This window comes from Zophobas morio, unplaced genomic scaffold (assembly GCF_036711695.1).
Source record: "Zophobas morio isolate AGI-343-1 ecotype UQ-CSIRO unplaced genomic scaffold, CSIRO_AGI_Zmor_V1 ptg000770l, whole genome shotgun sequence".
NCBI lineage: Eukaryota > Metazoa > Arthropoda > Insecta > Coleoptera > Tenebrionidae > Zophobas > Zophobas morio.
This window is the reverse complement of record NW_026972873.1, coordinates 79,203-89,747: the sequence shown is the minus strand read 5'-3', so window position 1 is coordinate 89,747 and position 10,545 is coordinate 79,203. Positions and strand designations below refer to the sequence as shown.

At 33.6% G+C, this 10,545-nt stretch overlaps 1 protein-coding gene across 4 annotated transcripts; it reads left to right on the top strand.

The window, feature by feature from the left end:
• Positions 1-490: 490 nt before the first annotated feature.
• Positions 491-10,428, top strand: LOC135121888 (uncharacterized). Of its 4 annotated transcripts, none has more exons than XM_064046167.1 (10): positions 491-689; positions 4,312-4,796; positions 4,907-5,262; positions 5,316-5,511; positions 5,889-6,007; positions 6,064-6,339; positions 7,346-7,615; positions 7,666-9,124; positions 9,180-9,871; positions 9,927-10,428. In XM_064046167.1, the coding sequence occupies exons 5-10, from the start codon at positions 5,977-5,979 to the stop codon at positions 10,277-10,279; spliced, it is 3,081 nt and encodes a 1,026-aa protein (XP_063902237.1). In that variant the 5' UTR covers positions 491-689; positions 4,312-4,796; positions 4,907-5,262; positions 5,316-5,511; positions 5,889-5,976; the 3' UTR covers positions 10,280-10,428. The 4 variants fall into 4 exon arrangements, with proteins under 4 accessions (XP_063902237.1, XP_063902240.1, XP_063902238.1 ...); XM_064046170.1 differs by having other exon boundaries at positions 4,312-5,262; positions 7,666-8,565; positions 8,626-9,124; XM_064046168.1 differs by lacking the exon at positions 4,312-4,796.
• The last annotated feature ends 117 nt before the right edge of the window (positions 10,429-10,545 follow it).

The following is a 10,545-nucleotide window of genomic DNA, read 5'->3' as shown; positions in this document are numbered from 1 at the left end:
ATAGTAAGAGATTAACGTCTCTGTTATTTTAATGTTAAACAGAATATCGCTTTTTTAATTAAAAATTGACTTGAATTGAAATTTTCAGCGCTGTTGCCACTTTATTGAGGCTCAAAATATTAACGAGAATGACAAATTTCTAATTTTTTACTGATAAATAGGTAACCATTGATAGCAGTATCGTAGCGTATTGAATAATTTTAAAGTTTATTTGTCTGCGTTATATGCCAGCATGAAAATGTTACTCATCGTTATTTTACTGCAAACATTTAAATCAAATTAGGGAACGATGCATCTGCATCTGATGCATCTGCATCTGATGCATCCAGCGTTGTCTCGTTGACCTTGGAAATCTGTAGCAAGTGTAATAATATTGTGCAATACTGTCTACTGCACTTGCCGCCAACCTACCAGCCTACCACCGCGTCCCGTCAGTCTCCAATTTGTAGTTGTAACGAAGAGTCGAATGTAGCCGCTGTTGTTGTAATCACGCTATTGTTGTTTATTGTGCCATCGTTGTTTATTCTGCCATCGTTGTTTATTCTGCCATCGTTGTTTATTCTGCCATCGTTGTTTATTCTGCCATCGTTGTTTATTCTGCCATCGTTGTTACGTAAAAAAAGTGAATTTTATCACAATATGTGTGACTCGGAAGCAGGAAGTTCTGGCCTAGGTCGTTCTAGAGAAAGGTAGGTGAATAATTTTTTTTATTACGCACTTCAATAACAATAATTTCTGGTGATTCTATACTTTGGCTTAAATTGTTGAACAAAACGTGTTGTGCAGATAACGCTAGGGGAGTTCCGGCCACAGTGGTTTGGTGGTCATTTTTTCACTTAGATTTTTATACATTTTAGTTGTGTATCATTAGTCCGATGTATTTGTTGAATGACGACCGCCATTAACCACACAAAGTAATTATAAAAAAAATCAAAAACTTAATTTTAACGCAAAAGTAGTCGTAGAGTCGGGTGGCGTAAAATAAGGGCCTGAATAGAGAATACTTTCATATTTAAAAGTAAATGTATTTCAGTGTGCCATCTTTTTGAATTCAGTTAGAAATACTGTTAAATTATGTGGTTGATCCATATTGGTAATCAAGAAAAAAAGCTCATTTATCAATGACCTCAGACTTGAAAAAAATTACATCTAAAACAACATTAAAGTTCCGTTATCATAAAAATTCAGATATTTATTTCTTAGCGATCTTTCTGTTAGTGTTATTAAATTGATCTTGTTTCAACGTTTTTGCCGTAGCCTGGTATTTTTTTCTTTTTCAAATTTTTAACTTACTATTGCTTTTGTTAAAGTTTAAAAACATATGCTGCCCATAAGGAATACGAAAGTTGAAAAATGTTGTAGATTGTTTTTAGTACTTGCATTTTTATGCTGCTCTTGTAGTGATACAGTTTGATTTCAATCGATAAGCTTCTACGACAAAAACAAAATTTTTCACAAAAATGGCTTTCTAAGAGTAAAACAATAAAAATGCTAATGCTAGTTTGCTAAATTTTTATAAATACATATATGTCTATGTCAGGGTTGGAAAAAATCGGATTAAAAAAAAAATCAAAAATCAATGATTAGTTTTTAAATTACATTTTTTTTGTTTTTTTTAATGTTTTTAATTTTTCTTTGATTTTTTTAGTTTTTCGGTTACCCACAGTAATTCAAACTTCAAAAGTAGTGAGACAAAAATTAAAAGTTATGTAACTAAATTTTAACTTTTAATTATTTTTATTCAGTTTTTAAAAGCTATATTTTAGTAGTTGTTGTAATTTTCATTTTCTAGGTATTTTCATACATTCACAAATGCGGCTCTGCCTAGTTTGAATCGTGCCTCTATCGGCAAATGTAAACTGCAGCTGACGAAATAAATACTTTACGTTCCAAGAGTCTAATTCTATTAATTTTGGGAAAGTGTCGTAAAACCATTGTCAGTTTCTTTTATTGAAAGCTTGAAAGGGTCTGCATCCATTGTAGACGTAAACGTAAACATGCCAGATGCTTGTTTTTTGCTATTAATTTACGACACTGCCAAAGTTAGGAGAATTGGATTGTACTTGTAAATTGTAACGGATCTTTCGCCTTCGTGGTGTCCCGGAAAAATCTACGTAAATTGCGGCGGCACTCAGGTAGTACCCTTATTGAATTAAATTGCATTTAAAAGACTGTAACATGCATTATATGCTCGTAATTCAAAAAGAAAATTTAAAAAATCAAGAATGATTTAAATCAATGATTAAAAAAAAATACTTGGTTTAAATTACGATTTAAATCAAAAAGTCAGGCCAACCCTGGTCTAGGGACAATATCGAGTCTGCAACTTTCGCAAATGATAAAAACTACTTCGCGTCAGTTATACAACAGAACAATAAAATCGGAACGCCCTGCTATCAATTTGAATATATTTTAAGTCCATTGGCTTCAATTAATCAAAAAATTTGTCTAATGTGTTACGCAGTTATTTAACAACACAGTAGAAAAGAGTATATGTTAATAGTGCTAGTAGTGGGAGTAGATTAGAGCTTGGGTAGTTATTAAAATCTAGTTGTATTGGCTTGCTTTCTTTCTTCTTCTAACAGACCTGAATTTTATCGCAAAAATTTCATATCATTATACAGGGTGAGTCACAAAACACGCGGTCATCGATAACTCATAAATTGTTAGAAAAAAAGTCAAGCACCAAAATTTACGATACTTTGAGGGCTGTATGCTAAAATTATTTTTATTTAACTCAGAATCTTCAGTTTATTAGGGTTGGGACACTGCTTGTTTTTTTTTTTTTTTAATGAAACGCCCATATATTTCTACATTTACTAGCCATTTCCTGGTTTTTATAAGCATAATTTATCATTTAAAATCGATTGCGAGGTTGCCACGTTATTCCTTTTTTTTTTAATTCTTTCGACAATGAAAGAGTTATCAAAAAAATCGCAAATTGTGTGTTACAATATTTGGCACTTTGTTGTCGTACCAATTAAATCAAATTTTAAAATACCCATTGTTTAAAAAAGTTCTGATAGTTTAATACAATTTACAAATATGGATATTTATATTTTTCCATTAGCACACAGTGTTTTATTACGATATCTTATTCTAATTTTGTGCTCATTTTTTCAATATGTCAATGTCTCTTAAAAAAGTAAAAAAAAAACATAGGAACTCTCAACTTTAAATATAGAAAATACTTAACAAATGGGGAAGAAAACAAAAAATAGAATGAGATGCGATAATAAAATACATGATGTTGTATTTGAAAAAATTGGAATATCGTTATTTGAAAATTGTAATACTTATTTTTTTGATAAACATTATGTACATGAAGATTTAATTTTATTTATACCACAACAAAGCGCGTCTTTCCACAAAATCTTGTTACACAAATTTAAAAAATAACCCTGCTGCGATTTTATTTGTGAATACTTTCATTCCCAAAAAAATTGAAGAAAATTGGAATAGCGTGCCAACGTGGCATCGGAATTTCAAAAATAAATTATCATTTCTAATAATTGATGAAACATCAAGGAACGCGCGGTAAATGACTCGCCCTGCGAAATTTGTAATATCTCATTAAAAAGTATTTTGAAAAAACTACGAATAGGTAATAATAAAAAAATTAGAATACTCTGAAAGTGAGGGAAACTCTGGACATGCACATTTAGAAAAGCAGCGATATAGAACAAAAAAATAACAAAAATGATAAGTACATATCAGCATTTTTTTAATTTTGTAATTATTGGATATATTCTTCCCATTAACAGAAGATAAAAAGTACAGTAACGTATTGTTTACGTGAAATTTAGAAATAGTAAGTTCAACATGCATGTTTTGATTTCATTTTAAAATAATTCACTTACAATTTTATGTTATACAAAGTGTCAAACGATAACACAAGCTGCATTATCACGTCAAAACAAACCAACAATTATTAAGAAGTTGGGGCCATAGTTTGCTCCAATCCGAATTAAAATACGCTTTTGAGGATCTATTAACGCAGGGTCAGAAAGAGTACTAACGGCAAAATTGGCAAGGTCGATAACAGCACATTTGCGACCCCAACTTCTTAAGGATGATTTCTTGCTTGATTTGAAGTGATACAGCTTGCGTTAACGTTTGGCAATTCAAACCTGCCATCCTGTATAAAAGTAAAAAATACGCAACTCCTAAAAAAACGGTGTATATTCAAATTGTTCCCTGAAAACAGTTTTTAATTAATCTCTTTGAAGTCACAATTTTTCAACACTAGATTATATTTTGATTAAAGTGCAACACTTCAAGTCAAAGTTTCAGTATTTATTTTTGTCGTAGTTATTGTACGAAATTCTCGAAGGGGGAATGTAAAGATCCGATGTGCAATTTAAAGCATCCCTATAAGTTCTGTCGGGACTTTCAAATGGAGAGATGTCATAGAGAGTACTGTCGATACCTTCATGTGTCCTCAAAAGATGAAATCCAGTACAGAGAAACGCTATATCAAAGCGACACCATGAGGTACGAGACGTTGAGAACATTACAAATTTCGGGCATTTGTCAAGAATTTAAACAATTCGGCAACTGTAAATACGGAAGCAAATGCAAATTTACTCATAGGACAATAGAGGAACAAGAAAATGATAAGTTTATTTGTCCAGTCTGTTTCTCCGAAATAAGCATGACCTCTTGGTGCATTTTGAACCCTTGTATGCATAGTACTTGCGAAGGTTGTTTAAGAGAATTGATTGCACGTGATATGCCTCAATGCCCTGTATGCAGAGGCCAAATAGAGGAGGGAAGTTGTCCACTTTCTTTTATTGGTACTTTTTTTTTTAATTTTTCGTCTTTGACTCCAATTTAATCGATCAGCTTCAGTAGCTCATCGGTTCGATCCGCTGAAATTTTATGTGCTATATGATCTCGTTTTTAGAATTTTAACACCCACTCCCTGCAGAGAGTTCTTAATGAAGAGATGTAGAAGGGTTCAGTGCAAATACCGCCATGAATTTATTATATGTAACAAGATCCAATGTTTGGGCAGTTTAAAGTGCATCATGGTACATAATTTAACTCCGCAGGAAATAGAGCAGGTTGAAAGTGAGGAGATGCCTTTTTCACAAAATATTAATATCGAACTGCGTCGGCTAGCCTATGTTATAACAAATAGTTATAAAGCAGATATCCAGAATCATATGTGTACAAGGGAGCTCACAAGAACAGAAACTTGTATAAGAAAAACATGTGTAGTCTGTAAGCCTCAAGAAAACTATCCGTTGCCCCTCATGAGTATGTTATGACAAAATGTGTTTGACATTTTATTTTTCACTTTTTTTTATTAGGAAAAATTGTATGCCACTCCTGTAGATTGCCATTGTTGCCCAGTAAGTCTTTCTACTTAGTCACATGCGGGCATGTTATTTGTGAACAATGCTTATCTCATGCCAGAGTGGTGGTCTTAGAAGAGGACAACACAGTTTTATATTTCTGCCCTGATCCCTTGTGCGCTTCAATGACTGAAGTCAAAAGATTGCATTGGTAAGTAGTTTCGCTTTTTGCTTTCGTAGAAAATTGTTAGAAATTTAGCTTGTGATCAGTAGTGGAATCTTGGAACTTCATTTGGTACTTATAATTATGTAATTATTCGCTTCAAACAAAAATACTTAACAAGCAGGAAAAACCCGTTTTCCGGTTTCAAAATAGAAACAAAACGGGAATTTTGTTTTCTTGCTTCAAAACAAAAAAATTAAAACACGATATTTCAAAAGTTCGATACACCAATATGTGGCAAGGTGTATCTGGCTCAAAGCAAAAAATTGTCATGTTTTCGCATTTTTTCTTTTTCGTTTCGCCCAAGAAATTTTAGAACCAGTGTTTGTGTTATGGTCTTAACGAGTTCATCACTTATTTTTCAGAAAAAAAAAACGTCTTACCCATCACCTGACATATTCAGAGGGAACTCCTAAAATCTTTCAAATATGGCATAAAACACTCAAAAAAAGGATGCTGGACAATGTTATAATGAGTAGTTCAGGTAACTCATTTCTACTCTTTATAATCAATCTATTTCATGTCAATCTTCTTCTATAGATCTGAATGTTTTGAAATTGGCAAAACAACATTTAGAGGACACAGAATGTTGGCAAGTTGATTTGGTGCGACCAATAGAAGAGATCGTTTTTGAATACGTACCCTGCAGCCGATACGAGATAAGTGACAGCGACGAAGAACCTTTCCAAAGTAATGCTACCGACGAAGAATATGAGCCAACTTCTGAAGTGTCAGAAGAAAGCGATGAAAATGGCGAAACATCTGAGCACACGAAGTCTCAGTTACAGACTTGCAAGAAAAGATTGTTTGAAGGAGGTAGGTATTTCATTAAGTAATTATAATTACGAAATATTCAGGCTTTTTGTAAAAAAAATCCAAAACGTCTTTTTAATGGCCGACTTAGATTTTTTTACTCTTGTCTTAAACTCAGGTTTCTATTTTCTCGGATTCTGATCAATTTTATTAAAATGTCAATTTTTTTTCGTTAGCTTTCTTGCTAACATTTCCAAAGATGCTATAAAAATGATTAGTACCTAACTTAACATAATAAACGTAACTTACATAACACATGTAACACTAATTACCTATACATTATACATATGCTATTTCCAATATACTTTCGTGCATAAACATAAACCAATATTACACATTTTTGAAAACAAACAACTTACACACATCCATCACATATTTTTATTCGTCCATCTGAAAAATCTTTTCTTAACTCAAATGTTAAACTCCAAACCACCAATCGGGTGTTATGTAAGTTGCAAATAAGACTTTTGGCATACCAAAACTTTTTTTTTTAAATAACTAGAAAAATTTTTTCTAGCTATGCCTGATACCTAAATGTAGTATATTTTAATATACAGGGTTAGTATAAAGTCCCGGAACGGGCGAATAACTTTATTTGAAAAGTTTTTTGCTGAAATTTTTTTTGGATATATACCTACAACATTGATTGCATTGATTACAACATACAGGTTTTTTGGCATTTTCTGATGCAGAATAAAAAACTAATTTCAGAAATTATCAACTTGTTTATTTCTAGTGAAACAACATCTGGGTGTTCCATTAAAGTTGCCATGTTTAATTATACATCCAAAGCAAATTTCAGAAAAAAAAACTTTTCAAATAACAAAGTTATTCAAACGTTTCGGGACTTTATACTAACCCTGTATAATTCTTTGGAACAACCCAATAAATAATGTATGCAATGCCATTTGAAAAGTAAGTTACTCTCATCTGTAGAGATTTTTACAACTTACGTTATACCTAATATTAGTCGTTTATAATGTTCTAATAATTTTTCAAATATTTATAGAAGGACAAAGTTCAAGTAGTTCTTCAATGCCCACTACCTCGAACCGCAATGAAGACTTTGACTTGATGTTTACGCCATTGGTTTCGCCTGTTGAAGAATCAAACTGCAGGATTTCCGCTCATTTGACCATTTATATAAAGAAATGTTTCGTTTCAATGAAGATACACACCGTTTTACATGAAGGGCATTACGTTTGTGATGCTTGCAGTGGAGATGACAATACCATCAGCGGATTTTTGTATTCTGGTTTGCCCGCGACAGACCATAAATGTATGTATAGTAACAAAAAAATGCAAATCGAAGTTTAATTTTTGTTGTAGGTAATAAACTTTCCGACAAAAACAGAACACTTGTGCTGCTGTCTAGAAATTTTGGCGAACGTGAAATCCAAGTGAAAGTTCGTTACTGTCTCCCCGTCGGAAAATTAATAGGGGAGGAACTGCCGATTGAAGAGGAACGTAAGTTCATAACACCGTTAATTATGGATTGTGGTTCTTCTGCCCTAGTAAACCCATTAACGTCAAAAACCAAAGGAAAACGCCATTGTTGTTATTTCTGTGAACAGTTTTTTGTTGAAATGTCTTCACATATTCTTCGAAAACACAAAGATCAGGAAGAAGTGAAAAATATTATGACTATGAAAGCTAATAGTGTGGAACGGAATGCTGCGTTACGAGAGATCAGGCGAAAGGGTGATTATAATTTTAACAAAAATGCCACCTGTGAGGAAAAAATTGCTATAAGGAGAGTAGTGACAGGACAAGCCTCCAATTTAATTACTTGCCCAAATTGTTTTGGTGAAATAATGACCAGAAACTTTGCTCGACATGAACGCAAATGTACTGGACGGCCACCAAATAGAAGAAATGTGCTTAAAGAAGCTCGCTTTAAGATTATCCAGAAGGAATTTACAGCGAATTCTTTCAGTCAGAAACTTTTTCTCGCTTTCTTAGAGCCTGTTCAAGTTGGGCTAATTCTACACGAGATATTAGAAGATAAATGTTTGAAACTTGTTGCTGAAAGATATTCCTTAATGCATCGTGGTTCATACAGCGCATTAAAGAACGATCGCCAACATTTGCGTAGAATGGCACGATTGATTTTAGATGTTAAAGACATAAACCCCTCCATTCTGGATTTTGAAGATCTGATACTCTATGGAGGTTATGATGCCTTACTAGAGGGAGTTTTCAATTTGTGTTCACTTGACAAGGAAACAGGCGAGTTTGGAAAGCCAAGTCTGGCAAAAGCTTTACGATCGAGTATTACATTTCTTTTAGACGCACTTAACGTTGATTATTTAACTCATAATCTTCCCACACAATGTGAAGAGCGTGGCCGTTTCGACAATTTCAAAACTCTCCATGATAAAAACTATGGAATCTATGTTGGCAGGTCAGCTGGTCGAACCAGCTTGCAAAGAAAAGCAGCCAAATTACATAATTTACCAAAGGCAAAGGACGTTAAATTATTTTCCACATTGATAGTTTCTGAAGCGGAGCAGGCGTATCAACGGTTACAGGACGGTTTCGATTTCGACACATGGCTAAAATTAGGAAAGGCTGCGTTGGCAAGAGTTATTGTGTACAATAGACGTAGAGTCAGTGAAGTTGCAAGTATGTCGTTGGAATTGTATAACAAAAAAATCGAACTTGATGATGAAATACTTCAATCCCTTCCAATGTATCAACGGGAGTTAGCGAATAAATACAAAGTTATGACTTTGATTGGAAAGCGTCTACATATATTACATGTGCTGTTGGACGAAAATCAATGCAGGTAAATGAGTACTTTGATTTTTCTACTTTTTAAAAGATTTTTGATTGTGTTGTAGGTATCTAGATATGTTTCTCCAATATCGAAAAGAAGCTGGTGTTCCCTATTCAAACAATTACCTTTTTGGTATACCTACGAGAGCGATGTTTATCGATGCTTCAGTTGTTTTAAGAGATTACTCAGAGAAATGTGGTGCTGAAGAACCGCATCTTTTACGTTCCACTTATTTAAGAAAACAAGTCGCAACCCTTTCCCAATTGTTAACAATGAATGACAATGAAATCGGTCAGATTGCAAAATTGATGGGTCATAGTCAGAAAGTCCATGAACAAGTATATCGACAAGACGAACTTTTATTTCAACTAACAGGGTGGGCAAAATTTTTGACTATCGTAGATGGAGAAGAACTCTTTTCATACAGAGGTAAAAGTCTCGACGAAATACTCACTATTGCACAAGATTTACCAGTACCTGAAGAGGATCCGGCGTTAGACGATCATATTACCTCTGAAGAATTATTAGGAGACAATCTCAGTTTGGATTCGTTTGAAACTACCTGTTCAACAGAAAGTACAATCAACAGAATGGAAACGAACCTCATGCAGGAGGTATCAACAGACACTCAAGTCTCACAATCAGGTGTGATAGAATGTTATACTACAGACAATATTACTGAAGTGCCTTCGGATCGTCGAAAGTGTGACAAAGTTACACATACTACACAAGAAGCGCTTTCTGAAAAAGTAGGGGGTACGTATGCTGAAAAGTCTAGAAAATTGTATATCATTGCTGATATTTTTTATAGCGAGAGCCAGTACTGAAGACCGGAGGATTGAAACACCAAAGAAAAAAATATCGAGTCACAGGGGAACTTTGAACACGAAGTCACCAAAATCGCAGAAATCACCAAGAAAAACGACAATCGCGGAGATAAAGCAGAAATTGCAAATAACTCCTGTAAAGAGAAGAGGAAAGAAACCATTCACCTCAGAGCAAATGTCTTTAATGCAGAGACATTTTTCGCAATACATATCCAGGGGTCATTTGGCACCACCGAAGCTGTGTGCAGAATTTGTTGAAACGAACCAGCTCTTCTCTGATCGCAGTGGTCGAGACGTGTACAACTGGATCCAGTATCAGAGAACTAAGCGAAGATGAAACTAGTGGATCAGCTGTCTCTTTTGTTTTTTTCTTTGTTTTGTTTACAAGTTGTGATAATTTTTGATATTTTTGTAATTTTAAACACTGACTTTACATGTTAATATTGTATTAAATTTTATAATATAATAAAAAATGTCTTAAATTCACAGCTCGTATTTTTAACTCGAGAGTAAACACAAACGTGCAAGTAATTGCTTTCTGCAAACAGGAATGCAGAATTGCAAAACCGTTGAATTCGAGACTAAATAAACGAAAATATAAAA